Source organism: Falco cherrug, chromosome 3, assembly GCF_023634085.1.
Source record: "Falco cherrug isolate bFalChe1 chromosome 3, bFalChe1.pri, whole genome shotgun sequence".
NCBI classification, from domain to species: domain Eukaryota; kingdom Metazoa; phylum Chordata; class Aves; order Falconiformes; family Falconidae; genus Falco; species Falco cherrug.
This window is the reverse complement of record NC_073699.1, coordinates 15,077,370-15,096,557: the sequence shown is the minus strand read 5'-3', so window position 1 is coordinate 15,096,557 and position 19,188 is coordinate 15,077,370. Positions and strand designations below refer to the sequence as shown.

The 19,188-nt window shown below is 44.6% G+C and overlaps 1 protein-coding gene across 2 annotated transcripts in view; it reads right to left on the bottom strand.

The window, feature by feature from the left end:
- Positions 1–371: 371 nt before the first annotated feature.
- FAM83H (family with sequence similarity 83 member H) overlaps positions 372–19,188 on the bottom strand; it is a 28,813-nt gene continuing 9,996 nt past the window's right edge. The window contains exons 2-5 of one of the 2 annotated variants that reach the window (XM_005439532.3): positions 8,370–8,830; positions 7,190–7,354; positions 6,735–6,859; positions 372–4,640 (exon numbers count right to left, since the gene is read on the bottom strand). In XM_005439532.3, coding sequence (XP_005439589.1) covers positions 1,994–4,640; positions 6,735–6,859; positions 7,190–7,354; positions 8,370–8,816 — 3,384 coding nt within the window. In that variant the 5' untranslated portion in view covers positions 8,817–8,830 and the 3' untranslated portion in view covers positions 372–1,993. Of the gene's footprint in view, positions 4,641–6,734; positions 6,860–7,189; positions 7,355–8,369; positions 10,941–19,188 lie in introns of those variants that run through there. The other variant, XM_055705285.1, reaches the window with a different exon arrangement.

Here is a 19,188-nt window from a genome sequence, read left to right as displayed (position 1 = left end):
GATGTATCTATATAGCCTATCTTGCTCTCCAGAGTAAAATAATCTCTGTCTGTATCATCCGTCAAATAACGACTGTATTGATCATTACAGTTCATTTTGGGACCCACCAATAACGGCATCTGATTCATTACTAACAGCAGACAAAATAAGTATACATACAACATTCATTTATGAATTTGCACATATGTGAGAGATGATGAGTGGTACCTGAAATGGTATACATTTATACAATATGAAATAAGCATAAGAAAGCAATTGCAGCTTTTCTTCCAATTTTGGCTACTCTTCCCTCCTGTCTTTTTTACTCTCTCATTTCTAGGTTTACCTCCTTATGTTAAAATGATAATTCCTCTTGATTCTTGCAGATTTTTACCGCCATCCGTATTAATATGAAAATCAGCTTTTTTTTTTTTTTTCAGATCAGACAGTCTATCTTTCCACACATTCAGTTCCCAAGGTTTTCAACAAGCAGTAAAATTAATTAATTGTTACAGATACGTGAATTATATAAAGCCTGCTAAATTATATAAAGCCTGCTACCATGGGAGCTGGCATCCTAAAAAAAAAAAAAAAAAAAAGCAAAAAAGCTCAAGTTTTAGAGACCCTATTGAAGTTACCTTCAGGAATTGATGCAGCCTCTTGCTTCCATCCATCAGCCACGTACCTGAACTGGTTTGGTGAGCCTGCAGCTAGTGTCACAAGTGGGTAAACATGAAACCCAAGCTAACGGGAATGGGAAATTCAGTAGTTCCACATGAGAGCATTATTCCCTGTCATCTCTTTAGACAACGTCACAAAGATCAGGAAAAAAAAATAATTCAGTTTGGCAAATCCTGCTGGATGCCAAGCAGAGACAATCCAAGCTGAGGAAAAAACCCAAACAGCTAAGTAACGATGTATGTGTATGTTACAATGTACAGTGTTTTCTCGACAGCCTCTCTCTACCTTCTGTCCTGCAAAACACTGTAACACAACAGCGTGAACCTATGGCCTTCTCTGGCCTGTTTTAAAGCTGGGTGTTTAAGCTTGGTACCAAACTACTACAAGAAAGGTATGTGAGAGAAAATACTTCTGAGCTTGAAAATTCCAGTACCTTTATTCCTTCCATTGTTACGAGTCCATTCTTTCCTTGTATTCATATGGAAAGATGTGCTGACAAATGATCGTTCCCGGGCAGTTACATTGTCAAGGAAGTTCCTAATTGGCCAAGACAGTATTTTAGATGCTTAGTTAAACCCCTGACTCGGCTGAAAAGGAATCCAAAACCCAGGTCCTTTTCCATTAATTGCATGTCAGTTTCCTTTTTTGGCCTTTCAGCTGCTGCTTTCAGCTCACCCCCTAAAGCGATAGTTCCATTATACATAAAGAAACAAACCAATAACGAAACAGAACTTAGAAAATGGTAAATACGGAAGCTGAGCATGTACTGCTAGACAAGACCATAATCATAGATAATGGCAAAAAGTTGTTGACATTTTTTTTCTCCTGTAAACTTCCGAAAAGGTGCCTCCCATATTTGATTTGTTATTGGATACAAGCAAAAGATAACTGTACCTCAGAAACAATTGGTTTTTAAACATTTCTTCCAGTTAATGCATATGCACGTCTCTGTGTGTGTCTGTGTGTATTTTTATTTCCTGGACTGAACTCAAGTATTGAATTTTCTATTTATATTCTTTCCTTCTGAAAGTGGAATTGCTTTGTCTGCTGAAACTGTTCCCTGAGCACAACATAAAGAGACTCTTCCTTATTTCTTTGGTTTAAGCATCTTGGCAATTTAATAATTTTATTTGAAATATACTGGGATAAGGTTGCTTGATACCACATGACTTTATTGGGCAAATTGTGCCATAGGAGTCTAACGCTGAACACATTTTCACTTACTAACCATGAAGAGTATTGCCTATGGTGCTTATAGCCATTATAAACAAGTTACTTCCTCATTCCCCTTTGACAGTCAGTGATTATATGGAGTTAAATAGCATTTGTATGATCATTTTTTGGTCTTGAAGGTCCCCAGGATTTTGGGCATGAATTTTCCCATCTTCTTGTCTTTGGCATCTGTGTCATACTCCTCTTCACTTTGACTTGTATGTTCATCCTTTTTGCAGAAGACCTCAAATCTACTGTAGACTCGCTTCTCCTTCCGCATATTCTCCATTTTTTTCAGAAGGGTATCTCTATCCTCTGATGGTTGCCGCTGAAGATTTCGTTTCTGGCTCCCAAAACTCTCTGACCTATGGATGTTACAGCTTTTCTCCTTCTCACCTTTCCTTTCTAAGCTTGTAGTTGACTTAGAAAGATCAGGGTTACTAGTGGATGGTAGTTGCTTGGCCAGTTCAGCTCTGTTCTTCTGACTGTTTGCAGAGATTTGTTCCAAAATCACCTTGGTATCATCACGGAGGTTGCTACTGTACAGGATGTTAGCTGTGGATGAAGGAAATCTCCCCTGTGTTGGCTGGCTGCTTTTGGGAGGAAGTGGTGTTGCAAATTTATGGGTTTTTTCTTCCTCCATCGTTTCCTGACAGTCCCCTATGGAAGATCGTTTGAGAATCACAGCCTGCTTGTCAGATTTTCCACTCTCAGAAGTGGGTTCCTCCTCCGATTTCTTTTCACCTTTTGGGTTCAAAAGTTGCTTCAGCCGTAGTGACCCTTTTCTTAAAAATTCCATTGGATTTTGTTCTTGTTTTGAACAGTCTTCCTCAGATTTATTGAGAGAGCTGTCAGATCCTTGACTTCTAGGTAAACTTTCAAGAACTGATGTGGTACCTGTCCTAATCTGTGGTTTCTTCAGTTCTGTATTGACTAATTTTTGAGTGTCATCTTTGAATGTCACTCTTTCCTTCTTCTCTGGAAGAGTCAATTTCTGAGTGTCTCCTACAAATATAAGACTCTCCTTTTCTGGAAGAGCAGGTTTATTCTCTATGGGGTAAAACCGAGATGATAATTTGTCCACCTTAGTGCTAATGTGTGCTAGGGGATCTTTACTCAATGTGTCAGCAAGCTGGGGGGTTGATGATGCCATTCCAAATGGTCTGTCTGCTTCTCCATGCACTCTGTAAGTACTGCAGGAGTCTTTGGAGTCTAGTACCCTACTCTCCAGAATCTTATATTGCACAGATTTGGTACATTTCTTCTCTGTGTTCTGTGATTCTTCTTGTAGATAACTGGAAACAGCTTTGGTATGAGTGACTGTAGCTCGTTCTGTGTCTTTGCCCACAGCTTTGTACTTCTCTAAAAGTTCTGCTACTTTAGATGAGGTGGCTGTCTTTATAGTTTCGTTGTCTTTTGTCAACTCACTGGACATTTGTTCTTTTTGGATCATCTGAACCTTTTCTATTGTGGTGTTAGGCTGATCTAGCTTGGCAGCACTGAAAATCAGAGAGGACCTGAGTCTTGAGCTCCTCTGGATCAAAGGATTTATCCTGGACCTAAAGGCATCTTGTTTCATTATAGGTGTTTCTTCACCTACTCTGTCAGGATCTGCAAATTCTTTGGCACTGTCAATTCCCAGTGACTTGCTATTAAAAGGTATAGGGGATTTGAATGCTGGGATGAGGTCAGTGGGGTGCTTTGTGAGGGTATCCCCAAGAACATCATTATATGCCTCTGATTCCATAGGCATTGGAAGACCTTCTTCTGGTTCGGACTGGTATGCGCTAAGATATGAAGAAATCCTCCAGTTACGTAAACCTGTTCTATTTTCCTGTGTGTTCTTGTCTTCATCTTGGTCCTCATCTTTGTCTTGGAAGAACAGGCGTTGTTCCAGGCTTTGCTTCTGTGTAGGTGAAGTCTGGCAAATAAATTTCTGTCCTATATTCTGCCTTCTTAACATCATTCCCATTGGGCCATTGCCTGCAGGATTCAGCTGATCCGAGCCATGTCTCACTTCCCTGGAAGAATTTGAAGGTACGTAATCCAGCCTTAAGGGGAAGCCCTCCTGTGGAAAATTGGATTCAAGTTCAGGGTACCTGGGTCCCTCTCCATAGTCTTCCAGCTCATTGAATCCTGGCCTGCCACCTCGGATTCTCTCAAAGAGTCCCTGAGGTCTTCCAGAAAGATGGGGATGTTCAAACTGGTACTGGTAGAACTGATCCTTCTGAAAATGACTAGACTGGATTTTAAATTCATCCATATTGTTCATGAACATCTGCCTGGCATACTGTTTGGAAGAAGCAAAATTTTCAAATGTTCCTTCTGCAAAACTGTGTCTCTTAAAAGCATCCAACTCCAACTGCTTGGAACGGAGAAAACCCCTGACAGGATCCATCTGAGAATTCTCCATTTCTACCTTTTTATACATTCGCATGGCTGACCCCTCCACGGTATGGCGCAACATGTCATCCCGCCTGAAATTTGATAGGAAGTACCTGTCTGGATCAACTCTGTCCATAAAGGAGGGAAAAAGACTGTCATCCCTCTGGAACATCAGGGGTGCTTTTTTTGGAAAGAAAGGCATGTTATTGCCAAAGGGAGTCATGGCAAATGTGTTCTCTGCCTTTGCCAAGACATTGGCTGGAGGAACAAGAGGTTCTGACTGTGCAAACAAAATTCGGAATTCTTCATCAAAGCTGGCCACCAGCTCCCCCTGGAAGATGTGTGCAATGCTTCTGTGAATCTTCTCAAAAGACCACATAAAACTACAAAGAGAAATAGAAGTCATGATAGTGTTTTAGCATCAAGTAACTCAACTGTACCACTTTACATTAAACCATTTGCTTGCCTGAAGAAAATTCTGCTATTACTTACCACTCAGGCAGCAACTCATTGCACACTAATGTTCCTAAGCCTAATTCGTAATTCCTAATTTGTAATTATGAATTGATTTGGCATCACATCTTTGCAGAGGACTTTACAAGGCAATAAATGACTTCTGTTCTAAAAAAGCCAGTCATTACTAACAACAACAAGAGAGTGAGGTGATGATAATCCTTATATGAAGTAGATGTTCCTGCAATTACTTCGGGCTTGTAATTGATCTTTATCAAGAAAATGTTGTGCCCATCTTTAAAAGGAGCAAAAGGATCAACTAGGGAACTACAGCAAGTCAGCCTTACCTCAGTCTGAGGGAAAATTGTGGAGCAGATCTTCCTGGAAGCAATTTCCAGTCATAGGAATAACAGAAAGACAACTGGGATCAGATAGCAGGGATTTATCAAGGGCAAACCATGCCTGACACATTCTGATGGCCTTCTACAAAAAGAAGGCTGGCTGCGTGGACAAGGGGTCAGCAGAAGATGAGGTTTCTCTTGACTTTAGCAAGGGTTTCCACATGGCTTTAAGTAAGTATCTTTTAGCCACATTGGAACCCTGCAGACTGAATGACTGTCACACAGTAAACGGGAGATTGGTTGTACTGTCAGGCTTAACGGGTGGTAGTCAGTGATTTGAAGTGTGACTGGTGGACAGTTATAGGTAGTGTTTCTCAGGGGTGAGGGCTTGGGCAAATAGTCTCTAACACTGTCATTAATGACTTGGACAACAGGACAGTGTGCACCCTCAACAAGCTTCCAGATGACACCAGAATGGGGTATGGTGCAGTTGATGTGCCAGCCAGGGAGACCTCAGCAGGCTGGGGAAATGCGCTGACAGGAATCTCATGAAATTCAGCAAAGGCAAATGCAGAATCTTGCACCTGGCATGGAACAACCCCATCCACCGATACAGGCTGAAGATGACTATCTAGAAAGCAGCTTGGCTGAAAATGACTTCAGGGTTCTGGCAGGCAGCAAGGCCAAAAAAAAGACAGCAGCACCTTTGCAGCAATGGTGGCTCAACACATACAGGGGTGCAGTAGTAAAAGCGCAGCCAATATGTCAATGGAAACGATTATTGCCCCCAAGTCAGCATATGTGACACTGTATCTGGAGTACCGAGTCCAGTTTTCACAGAGTGGTTGAGGTTGGAGTGCCCAGTGACAGGACCAGACGCAACGGGCACAAACTGAAACACAGGAGGTTCCATTTCAGCGTAAGGGAACAGTTTTTTACTGTGCAGATGACTGAGCGCTGGAATAGGTTGCCCAGGGACCTTGGTGGAGTTTCTCTCCTTAGAGATATTTAAAAAACATGTGGATGCGGTTCTGGGCACCTGGCTCTAGGTGGCCCTGCTTGAGCAGAGCGGGGTTGGACCAGATGACCATCAGAGGTCCCTTTCAAGGTCAACCGTTCTGTGATTCTGTGCAGGAAGAAGACATTCAGCATTATGGTGTGTGTCTTCCCACATCAAGCTCTGCTTCCCCCCTGGAAATGGCTAGGTATCTGTCTGCAAGGGGAAGTAGTGGATGTATTCTTTATATTGTTTTGCTTATGTGTGCAGGTTTGCTTTAGCTATTAAACACTCTATCTCAACCCATGAGTTTTCTCACATTTGCCCTTCTGATTCTCTCCCGCATCCTGCTGGGACTGGTGGGCAAACATCTGTGTGGGGCTTAGCTGCCTACCGGGGTTAACCCACAATACCTTGTAATTGCTGTATATTTTTCACAGATTCTATTAATTCTTGATGTGAAGGAAGCTTGGGTTCAGGTGTCTGGGCTTGAGGGCTTGTTTAGTTGGTGTATCTACCTCAGTTGCAAAATAGTGTATTTTTCCTGAAAATTGCTGCTCAGTATCCTTCAGTGAGAAAAACTTTTGTCCCTGATGTTCATTGGGAAGTACCGAAGCATCGCTTTACCAATTAACCAGCCTCTTTCTCACCAAAACTCGGACATGTAACATTGCAGGGCTTCTCACCTGTAGTTGCCACTCAGCACCACCATGCAGTCTACCAGAAGGAATTTCTCTTTCATGTGGCCTTTGAAGGACATCCCCGTGCGGCAGTAGTAGGTTGGGCCAGAAACTGTCCTCACCCTTAGGAACTGCAAAGCAGACAAGGCACCAACTCAGCTAGAATATGTTACTTCCCTCCTCCTGCCCCTCCTTCTTCCCCTTGCTCTTTTAACTTCCATCCTGCCACCATTTTTATACTTCAGCTCTTAGTGAGTCTGTCTGCATAGAGATAAACCCATTTATTAGTGTGTCCTCAGCTTTCAGCCCTGTATTGTGCCAGCTCTCCCAGCTTTCTTCATACTCATCTTTCACAAGGCTCTGGCCCATTTTTCCCCTTTCTCAGGTTTTTACTTCACAGTGGCCCCCTGTGCGCCCTCACGATGCGAATTAGGGGCAGGGCACACCTTTGGTTTGCTCACCTCCACATAGTTAAGATTGACTCTGCATTTAGCAGCTGTGTCAAGGAAAAGCTGAGAGTTCATTTCATCCAGCAAGATGTACACAGGCACTCTGCGAGCAGCGGCATCCAACACCTCAAAGAGCAGATCCACATCAGTGAAAATGTCCATCACTATGGCTACCACCTAGGAAAAGAATGCAAGAAAGACATCAGCTATCTGTGCCTGCTGATGTCCTGACTATCACGTTCCTCAGCACCTCCCATTCCAAAGCTGCACTGCTGCACCGTCTCCATTTCAACTTCCTTTTTAAACAGGAACCCTCCCATTCAAAGGTTCCTTTGAACACTGCGGGCCCCAAAACTGGAAACAGAATTGCTATCAATGGTGCATATTCTGTATGCGAGAGGTAAGGGAAAACCCTCACTGCCACTGAGTGTTCCCTTATTCATTAATCCAATGATAGCAGGTATTTTTTGAGTCACGTACAACCTTCCAGTGTGGTTATCAGGCTGCTTGACCACTGCCTGCTCACCCCCTCCAACACACCTGTGCCATTTTCAGATAACTTCCTGGCCAGCATTCAGTCAGCCACTACACAGCTGCATCCGTATACTGATAACATGGAAAGTAGCTTCAAAGCCCTATTGCCCTGTTGTTCCCAACTCTTCTTTTATCAGTGAGTCTAAACACCTGATGGAGGGGTGTATGCAAGATGGAACCAAACTCTTCTCAGCGGTACCCAGTGAAACAGAAATACAGGCAAATCCAGTTTAACATAAGAAAAACCTTTTATACTATAAGGGTGATTGAACACTGGAACAGGTTGCCCAGAAAGGTTGTGGAGTCTCCGTCCTTGGAGATACTCAAGAGCATGTCCTAAGTAACCCTCTCTAATCGACACTGCTTTGAGCAGGAGGGGCAGGACTAGACCGTCTTCAGAGGTGCCTTTCAACCTCAGCTGTTCTGTGATTCTGTGAACTCTTGGTGTGTTTTAGCATTATCTTACATGCTTTTCCAGGAAACCAGAAGCAGAGGCTGGCTTTGATGCTGTAAACGGTAGTTTCAGAATCACCCTTCCCCTCTGCCAGGCCCTGGGAGCAAAGTTAAGGGAATTAGCAGAGGACCTGATGCATTCTGATACATCTTTTGGACACATCTGATTTTGTCTCTGCCCTAGCTGGGCTCTTCACTGTCTCACCTGTTGAGCTGCTCGAATCATTCTGCGAGCCTCCTCCTTAATGCTGGGATTGTCCGGGGGTGGTGGTTGCACGAGGGTTGTTACCTCTGTCCCCCTGAATCCAAAGACCATTGGCCAGCCCAGGTCAAGCTCAGGAACAGCGAGGTCTGAGTTCATGGGCCAGTAAGTCCCAGAGGATCCATCCATGTCATTGTCACCTGTGGTGTCTGTGCTACCTTCCTGATTGGCGTACTGGGGCTTCTGGAGATTCTGTATGATGTGATCCACCTCTGAGTTGCAAAGAAAATCAGGGGCTGCTTCCTCTGCCAGGAAGCGTTGGTAACTTTCTTTGCCTTCTTCAGTAAGCACATCCAAAGCTAAGCGGTAATACTCCTTGTAATGGGGGGGGAGATAGTTAGGGTCAAGGGGATTGTCCCCCTGTGAGGAGCTTTGAGATCGACGAGCCATGAGGGGAGGGAGAGCTGTAAGAAAAGAAGAACCAACAATGAGAGCAGTTTCACGCCAGTGACACATCTGTCCTCATTAATGGTGACAGTTGGGGGTTCACGATGGCAAAATCAAAAGGGAAGAGATTCAAAGCACACAGAATAATGTCGGAGAAAGTTCATTCCGAATGGCTGGGGAGCCTTAAATTAGGCAAAGGCAGTAATCACTTAAGCATTACTTTAACACAGTTACTTGTTTTGGGGCAAAATAAGGACAAATCAAATCAGGCAGCAATGTGATGAACAAGGATGATGCCTCTAACACAGTGCCCGACTTTCTTTTTAAGGCTGCTGATAGCTAAGCTTGTCTTTTTGTTGTAAAGTTAACCCCACCCCCACCCCTTCTGAAGAACAATTCTGCTGATTATTATCTGGACTCCATTAAAACTCATTTCCAAATGCTACAGAAATTATTTACTGTGTGTAATATGGCACTAAACCAAAAAGCATGTGCATGTATACAAATGTACCCTCTGAATCCTTATAAACTGGGTGTTATAATCACCTCAGCATACGAATAGAAACAGAGTGGAATGCAGGCAAGTATATGGGTATCCTGCTATTGTAACATGGTCAGAAGTCAGACGAGTCTTCATGAGATCCATAAAGAAATAGAAAACAAGGGACACGATTGCTTCTTCAGTCTCTTGATGTTGGGAGAAATCTGAGCTGAAGGGGCTCTCATATTCAGTATTTGACAATTGTCTGTAGGGAACATTATTTGAGACTAGAGACAAATTTAATTTTAGCCATTTTTTGTTTTTTTGGAAGAAAAGCTTGTCATGCTACAATTACAACTCAATAAATAATATCCTGCTGATCTGTAAAGAACTCCAAAGTGCTTTGGCTTCTGACTTTCAATTAATGTCAGGGCCCAGACATACTTCTCCTGGGGCCCCAGCACTGACATGCCAACAGAGGCTTCCTCATAGTCCAAAAAAAAAAAAAAAAAAAAGAGCGTGGCTGTCTTTGACCACTCAGGAGAAGTTACATTAATAGAAGTGTGAGTATAGAGGGTGAAAGTGGCTGCTGTTGTCATAGCCATCCAACGCTTCTGCTCCCAAAATGAAAGGGATTGCCATGAATGTGGGGGGAGGAAAAAGAGTTCAGGCCCATACTATCACTCTTCTTAACAGCTGTAAGTATAAAGCTAGAACAGTTTCAAGATAAAGCCGGGGTGGACTTAAGTCTGTTCTGACTACCTGCATAACACAAATCAGTGCTATGTTACTCCCGCCTCATACTCCCACAAGTTACTCCTGCTTCAAACTATAACTCCCAACAGAGCTGCATGGTGCAACAGGAAAAAATAGGGTCTTAACATAAAGATAGCAACTCAATTTAACAGGTCCCTGTGCAAAGTATTCCAACTGATAATCATCTGAACATGTAGCCTTATTTGTAGTCTGAAGTGTCTAGATTTATCTTCCCACTCTAATTCTCATTCTGTCTTTTTTTGCTTAAAATAAAAAGCAGTCTAACGTATACCTCCATTTCGGTGTGCTTGTCACCTGTGTATCTGCTCTGAACTATTTGAGTATTTGAGTATATTTGAGTATCAAATAGTCTGAGACTATTTGAGCCTTCAGCCTTTCATTTTAAGGAAATGCTCCCAGAGTTCCGTTCATTCCTGGATATGAGATCACCATATTCAGCCATCAGATACTACCCATAAAGGGGACGGACGGCAATGCTGCCTATAATGCTAGCTTGCTCGGAACAGTGATGATGAGAGCCAACTACAAAACCAAAAAACAAAGCAGCAGCATAAGAACCTTATGATACTGACTGGACAATCAAAAGGGCAGAAGGATGCTGATAAATATGAAGTGGTCAAACAACCTTAATTTTGTATTTTATTGGTTAATATAATTATTCCAATACTGAAAATCAAATTAAGAAGATGGACTTTAAAGGCAAAGCGTCAGCTAAAGGCTAAGTATTATTAGGTAAGGAAAACAGAAAATAACACAGGTACACAGACTCAGAGGGAACGTGCAACCTGCATGCATTGTGAATATGAAAGTGTCATTCCTCACATCTTGAAAGAGGCTATTATAAATCTGAACTATGACTCCTTACTCTAGAGAAGACATCTACAAAATATGACCAGGGACAGCTGTCCATTTTCTCCTCCAGTACAAGAACCAGAAGGGCATAAAATTAAATTGGCAGGTGGTAGATTCAAGTTGAACACCAGGAAACACATGGCCTCAGTTGTACTTACTCTGCAGAACTCCTTCCCATGGGATGTTTTAGGATGGTTAGGAAAAGTATGTACAAACAGGACAGACACACAACGCTGTCAGAACGCTTTTCCACAATCCCACAATTTGTGGCTGGAAAGGTAGGTCAGGAAACATCAGGGGAAGGCTAAGTGGGGTAGTTTTTAGAGTAAGAGGAGTCGCTTTAGTTCGCTAAGGATTTGTGGTAGTCAATATATTCATGGAGAAGCAGGAGAAATAGTACCAGTGATGAAATAAATTTGATGCAAAAGCAAAATGATCCTCGTGGTTTTCTCTTTAAGCTGCTGGCCCCAGGGCCGGGACCTGATGACCTCCAAGGTCTTTTCCAGCCTAAATGCTGCTGTGATTCTGAGCAGGGAGCTGGAGGGACTCCTGGTGTGACTGCATATAGTGACCATGGGTGAAGTGGGACAGACTTCATCGAGGATGTTCAGAAGGCTGCCTGTGCCGCTCCTGTCACGCGGAGGGCCATCGGCACCGGCCTGTGCTGCCAGAACAAAAGCAGCCTCTCCCGCCCGCGCTGGAGGGTGTTACTGCGCTGCGTGCGCCCCAAGGAGCGCCAGCCTCGGCGGGGGGAGGCACCGGCTGAGGGCAGGCAGGGAGCAGGCTTGTCAGCACCCAGACGGGGACATCTTTAGGGCCACCACGCTGCTCGGCCCAGGCTGCCTCCCACCTCGGGCCCTGGGGAGGCCGTCTGCAGCCCCCGCGGGGGAAGCGGCTCAGACCAGGGCCCACGAAGGGCAGCCGGGCCAGCGCTCCGCCACCCGAGAGCAGCAGGCGGCGGCTCCCAGCCCCCACCTTTACCTGCGAAAACAGATCCCCAGGGCGGCAGCAAACACCTGAACTGGATTCCCCAAACACTGGAGCGCCAACAAAGCCCCGGCTGACTAACAAGGCTGGAAAATCTGCAACGTCACCCTCTTTGGCTCACAAGTAGAGAACAAAGGAGGGAGATGCTGTGTCCTGCTTCAGCCAGCTCCTTCTTAGAAGTTAATGCTGAGGAAGCACCATCGAGTCCTGCTTGGAAAGAACCTGCAGCCTGCTGAGTGTGCCGTTCCTGTGTTTGCCCACGCACGGTTCTAGTCATTAAGCCTCCTCACTTCCTTCAGGTGGTTTTAATTTCTTCCAAAATAGACGCACAAATCTGAGAACTGTGAAATAAAACCCAGAAATTATGTTTCTGCCACCGTAAGCCTAAGTAATTCATGACCTGTGAGGACACAAGGACAAGTTCCTAACAAATGGGCAGAATAAATTTAAGAGTAGCTACAGTAACTGTGTTCGATCTTTACACTGTTTGCAAGTTAAAGCAGGGAAACTGTAAGAAATGAAATCCTTTTCCTCCAGGAAGACCCTAGGTTACCCTGAGTCTAAGCGTGAGGAAATCAGTCCAGTCTGCTCACTTTTAAAGTACAGCTGTCACGTAGCTTTGATTCCCCTGAACAGGCCCTCGTTTTCATTTTAGAAATTAAGTTCAGGAAGAACCTGAGGATTTCATACCTTTGTCTGGATTGTGTGACAACCCGTTTGCAACAGCAGCTGTCAGACTGAGCGGGCAGCCTGCTGTGCACCCAGAGGTGAACTCTGCAGCGTGTTCACAGAAGGTCAGTGCCCCCAGGTAAGAGCAGCAGTGCCACACAGAAAGTCTGCGTGGGTGCAATGAGGCGAATACACTCAGGACACTTCTCATAGCTGCATGGACAGTACAGGTAAGCAAGAACAGCAATTTCAACCACCTGCACACGCCGCACTCACTGTATGCGCTGGAGCGCATCAATTTGTAGAATCCTTGCTAGAGGTAGATGAGTTCTGGTTTGAAACAGCTTCCATCATAACTAAGCAGGACTTTAATTTAAAAAATATCTTAAATATTCTGCAACTCTGAAGAGAAAACTAACTTACTGAATAGGATTCCAGGGAGCGAAAGCACTTGACAGGTCTTGGGAATTACCTGGAATGCATTAAAAAAGATACATTCCTGTTTGCACTTGTGATGCACCTCCTGATACGTCAGAGTGGAACAAGTGCCTGCACCTTACATTTGTGCAAGGTGGGCAGCTGATGACCTACTAATACAGATTTAGAGTTTGGGGAATAAAAACAGTTTCAGGAGTGACTGGTGGTGTCTACATCTGTAAGAAAATATTACTATAACCTCTGGGTCTGAATGACAGTTGAAGAGGTTGAAGTTTCTGCATATAAGAAGAAAAAGCACGGGCAAATAAGTATCTCTGTATCTGTTACTTCAAACACACAGGCAGCTGATTTCATAGTCCAAAAGGGCACTATTGTGGGCAGGGGTTTGTTTACGGAAGCAGAGAGGTGGGCTACGATGTTCAGTTTTATTCCGTATGGCAGTTTTCCTTAAAGCTACTCATCTAGAGTGCTTTCTAGTTAGTGGCTATTAGCATTCATACAACTAGAAAAAAAATTAAATAATGGGTAAAGTGATGTGATGTGTTTTGTGTGTTTTCTTCACGCTGCATAATTTAATATCTTCATTAACGACACGGACAGTGGGACTGAGTGCACTAGCAGCAAGCTTGCAGGTGACACCAAGCTGAACGTTGTAGTTCATTTGCTCAAGGGAAGGGATGCCATCCAGAGGGATCTTGAATGGCTTGAGGAGCAGGCCAGCGTGAACCTCACAAAGAACAGCAAGGCCAATGCAAGGTCCTGTACGTGGTTCAGGGAAAACCCCAGTATCAGTACAGACTGGGGGAGGAACAGATCGAGAGCAGCCCTGCGGAGAAGGACTTGCGGGTGTACTGGTGGATGAAAAGCTGGATATGAGCCCGCAGTGTGCACTCACAGCTCAGAGAGTCAAGCATATCCTGGGCTGCACTGAAAGAAGTGTGGCCAGCCTTTAGAGGGAGGGGATTCTGCCCCTCTGCTCCGCTCTGGGGAGACCCCCCGGAGCACTGCGCCCAGCTCGGGGGTCCCCAGCACAAGCCAGGCAGGGACCTGCTGGAGCGGGGCCAGGGGAGGGACACGGAGCTGGTCCGAGGGCTGGAAGCCCTCTGCTGCGGAGAAAGGCTGGGAGAGCTGGGGGGGCTCAGCCCGGAGCAGAGGAGGCTCAGGGACACTTTTCAATACTTAACCAATATTTTAACTACTTTGAAACCCTTCTGCAATAAGATCACCCTCCTAGTGGATGAAGGGAAGGCAGTAGATGTAGTTTTTCTGAATTTTAGTAAAGCTTTTGATACTGTCCCTCACAGCATCCTTCTGAACAAGTTGTCCAGCTGTGGGATGAGCAGGTACACGCTGGGCTCAAACGCAGTTCTCCAAGGGTCATCGTGAATGGGGCTACATTTGGAGCGTGACCAGTCACCAGCTCAGGGCTCAATTCTAGGGCCAGCTCTGTTGAATATTTTTCTCAGCCATCTGGATGCAGGAGTTGAATGCCCCATGAGCAAGTCTGCTGATGATACTAAACCGGGAGGTGCTGCTGACTTTCTCAAGGGACATGAGGCCTTGCAGAGGGACTGGGCAATCATGAATAGCATAAAATCTAACAAGCACAAATGTTGGATTCCACATATGGGACAAAGTAATGCCAGGCACAAGTATAAATGGCGAGAGGAACGTCTGGGGAGCAGCCCTGCCGAACGGGATCCGGGGGTGCCGGCTGGCAGCAGGAGCCAGCAGCGTGCGCTGGCAGCAAGAGGGCAACCTGCATCCCGGGGGGCATCAAACACAGCAGAACCAGCCGGTCAAAACAGGGGATTATCCTGCTGTATTCAGCGCTGGTGCGGGCTCACCTTTAGTACTGTGTGCAGTGCTGGGCCCCACATTTAGAGAAGGATGTGAAGGTCCTTGACTGCATCCAAAGGAGGGCAACAAAGCTAGTGACAGGGCAGGAAGGTATGTCCTTCTGAAAGGAGCAGCTAAGAACTCTGGGTTTGTCTGGTTTGGAGAAGAGAAAGGTGAGGGCAGACCTCATTGCTCTCTGCAGCTTCCTGAGAAGGAGACATGGAGATGCTGAGCTCTTCCCCTGGGAGCCAGGACCAGGATGCCTGGAAATGGTTCACAGTTGCGTCAGGGAAGGTTCAGACTGGACATTAGCAAGCACTTCTTTAGCAAGAGGGTGGTCAAACCGTGGAACGGGCTTCCTAGAGAGGCGGTCGATGCCCCAAGCCTGTCAGTGTTCAAGAGGCATTTGACAATGCTGTTAATAGCACGCTTTAACTTTTGGTCAGCCCTGAACTGGTCAGGCGGTTGGACTAGATGATCACTGTAGGTCCCTTCCAACTGAAATTCTATCCTATCCTATCCTATCCTCTCCTACTTAAAGAGGCTTATAAGAAAGATGGACTGAGACTTCTTAACCAAGGCCTGTAGTGACAGGACAAGGCACAACAGTTCTAAACTGAAAGAAAGTGGGCTTCAATTGGAAATAAGGAAGAAATTCTTTACGGTAAGGGTAGTGATACACTGAAACAGGTTGCCCAGAGCAGCTGTGGATGCCCCATCACTGGAAGTGTTCACGGTCAGGCTGGACAAGGCTTTGAGCAACCTGATCAAGTGCAAAGTGTCCCCTTCCCATGGCAGGAGGGTTGGACTATATAACCTTTGAAGCTCCCTTCCAACACAAACCATTCTATAATTCTATGATTCCATTAATTGGTTAGCATGCTTTAATTCCCTGATCTGCAACAAGAACTATACTAGGTTGATGAATTCTCAGCTTGCATAAAGAATGCTAAGGGGTTTATATTAATTTATTTATTAACTTATTTATTTTTTTATAATTTGTATAGTGTATTCACATCACACCATTTGTAAGCCCTAAAAAGTATGTGTAATTTATGTGAAGAAATGTCTCAGGAACACTTAGCATTGGCATCATCCCAGTAATCTCCCTCTACCTTCTTGTGTGCTGCTACATCTACTATGAATATATTCCATGCTTTGCATGACAAGAGAGGCACAAAATGATTGATACTCATTCAGTAGTCTTTCAAACTGCCTCCCTGACTATTTAAGCAGAAGGGGAGAAGTTTAACTGGAAGCTCAAAGGTTATTATCTTTTGTCACTATAGTAAGCATGAGCTGATCTCAGGTCAATGAATAAATAAAACCTTTACCAAAATGGTTTAGGTAGCTCCTGAGCAGGAACTCTGCTAGGAATGCTAATTCACAATGAGAAAGCAGAGTCACCTGAGCTTTTGGATTCCATGCACTTGTAGTCTTTGTCAGTACGCTACTGCTACTGTCCATCTTGCATATTCAATCTTACAATTCATGTAGATTCTGCATTTAATTAATGTTTGGTGGTTTGGTTTTGGTTTTTTTTCTAGGTTACAACTCCTGGGAACAGCTATCTGCAACTGGCAGAACTCTGAGATTCTGGTTCAAATTTCATGTTGTTAAGCAGCCAGCCACAACGCTGGCTCTAGTTCTAGGTCAAATCACTATTTGATAAGTAATTCCCCTACAAATTAGCTGAAAATTATAACATACCATTTACAGCTAGTATCAGTTTGTAGTTTTTTAAACTACTGTCTCTATATCTGTTAACGACTTTTGATCCATTCAAAATGTGTCACTTATCATAGTGCAATGCTGGATTTTGTGGAGTACCAATTCACATGCCTTAAAGACCAGATATATTACCAAGTACGCAGTGTTGCCTTGTTACTGTTTGACTCTAGAACTGAGTATTCTGTTCATTTTGTAAGGCACTCAGGATGTATAACACCAGGAAGGGAAGCTGACTATAAGTAGTTTCACATTCCTTCTTAAATCTTTGGCAGTTGTCATGCAGGAGGCCTGGAAGAGCAGAATGAAGAAAATATTTGGCAGAAGCAGCAAAATTTGGGCAAGAGCTCTCCGAAATGCATAGCCCATGTGGGCTCTTACTTCCTTAGAACTGATTGTCAAAGGCTGTCAGTAAAGTTAGACATCGGTTCTTTGATTTTATGCCTTGGTTCCTTTAACAGGAATTCAGTGAACACTTTGTCAGATTCCCTCAATCGAGAGTGACAAAAGATTAGGGCACATATTATTTATTAGTATTCTTGCATGATGACTGTATTTTCCTAGATTATGGTGGCACCTAAAACAAAAGAGGAACTCCAGGAAGGGGTTGCCTCCTTGCTTGAACTTCACCCTGCAAATCTATTTCCTGCAGGTTCATTCACCCCAGAGAAAGACAGACGTATTTTTGGAAATCTGAACCACTACAAGTTAAAGAAACTAAGTCACAAACTGAAAATACACCAAATATATATGGGAGCCTGTAACTACTGGCTAATAGAGAGTTTTGTTTATTTATATGCTTGTGTATTTTATTCAATTAAGAACTGCATTTTCTTTTAATTGTTAGTCATAGTTTACAAATATTTATGACACGAGCTATGGGGAATCTCATGAAAAATGAAGATGCTAAAAAGAATAATGTGTGCCACTCCATGCAGCCCTTGAGGGTCTTTATAAAGGGTAGCAAGATACTCTGTAGTCCAGTTATAGTTCAGGAACTGAATTTTTACGGTTACAGGAGGAGAAGAGATCACATAAACCCCACATCTGCAATTGTGAACAGCTACGTGACATACAAGCTCAACTTGACCCAGCAATGTGTGCCTGAAGACAAGAAAGCCAACCGTATCCTGGGTTGCATCAAAAGAAGCATGGCCAGTGGGTCGAGGGAGGTGATTCTCCTCCTCGACTCTGCTCTGGTGAGACCCCACCTGCAGCGCTGTGTCCAGCTCTGCGGCCCCCAGCACAAAAAGGACACGGACCTGTGCAAGTGAGCCCAGAGGAGGCCATGAAGATGGTCAGGGAGCTGCAGCACCTCTCCTGTGGAGACAGGCTGAGAGAGCTGGGGTGGTTCAGCCTGGAGCAGAGAAGGCTCCAGGGAGACCTCAGAGCACCTCCCAGTACCTGAAGGGGGGCTGACAAGAAAGCTGGAGAGGGACTTTGTACAAGGGCCCATAGCGACAGGTCAAGGGGGAATGTTTTTAAGCTGAAAGAGGGCAGATTTAGATTAGATGTAAGGAAGAAATTCTTCACTGTGAGGGCAGCAAGGTGCTGGCAGAGGCTGCCCAGAGCAGCTGTGGGTGCCCCATCCCTGGGAGCTCAAGGCCAGGCTGGACGGGGCTGGGAGCAACCTGGTCTGCTGGGAGGTGTCCCTGCCCGTGGCCAGGGGTGGGACTGAGGGGTCTTTAAGGTCCCTTCCAACCCAAACCATTCTGTGATTCTATGAGATGGTCAGTCCAAAAAGGACCACTGAAGATCCGTCTTTACATTTACATGGCAAGTACTGAAAAAAGACAGACCCTACAGACCCTTAGTACAAAAGCCCCAGAGCTTTTATACCAAGTGTACCAGAGTTTTTGTACCAGAGCCCCAGTGCTCAAGCACACCACCAATGCCCTTCATGCCTTCAGCAGCTGCAATTTTATCAGGAAAAGCATCCCTGGAAGAGTACTGCCCCTACATAGTACAATAAAGCAAAGGAATCCTATTATATCCTGCCAATATGACCTGGGGAAAAATTCCAGCTGTTGTTTCAAACTTGATTTTATGAGCAGAACAGAATATGAGACCTGAGAAGTTCCTTAAAGACCACTAAGCATACTGGCATATGCTGATCCTGCTGTCCAGTCCCTGTTGTTTTAGAAGAGGATGAAAGAAAAATTCCAAGAGCCAAATAAGGTAGCAGGGGGAAATATTCTCACCTCTTCCCAGCACCTAGCCCTCAAGCCTTGGGTAAACTGAATATAAATAAAGTGCAAACAAACTATAACCAGGGGAGCAATTCAGGTGTCTACACACAGGTGTTTAATGTCACTTGGGATGCCCTAAGGTACCTTGCCTGGCCTCCAGCTGCTGGTTGAGAGGGCTGTGAGTCTCTCATAGGGCTGCACCACATCTGCTGTGTTTCAGATACCCTACGGCACTTAAAATGACACTAAACACCTAAGTTTAGGAACCAGGATTGCTCCTCAAAGGTCAGATTAATTCACTAAATCCAGGTGTACAACATACCTACATTCAAGCTAATTGCCTTATGTTCCCCTTTATAGTTGATACAGAATAAGTGAGTAAAATCAAAGGAGTACGGGATGAGATTAAACTTCT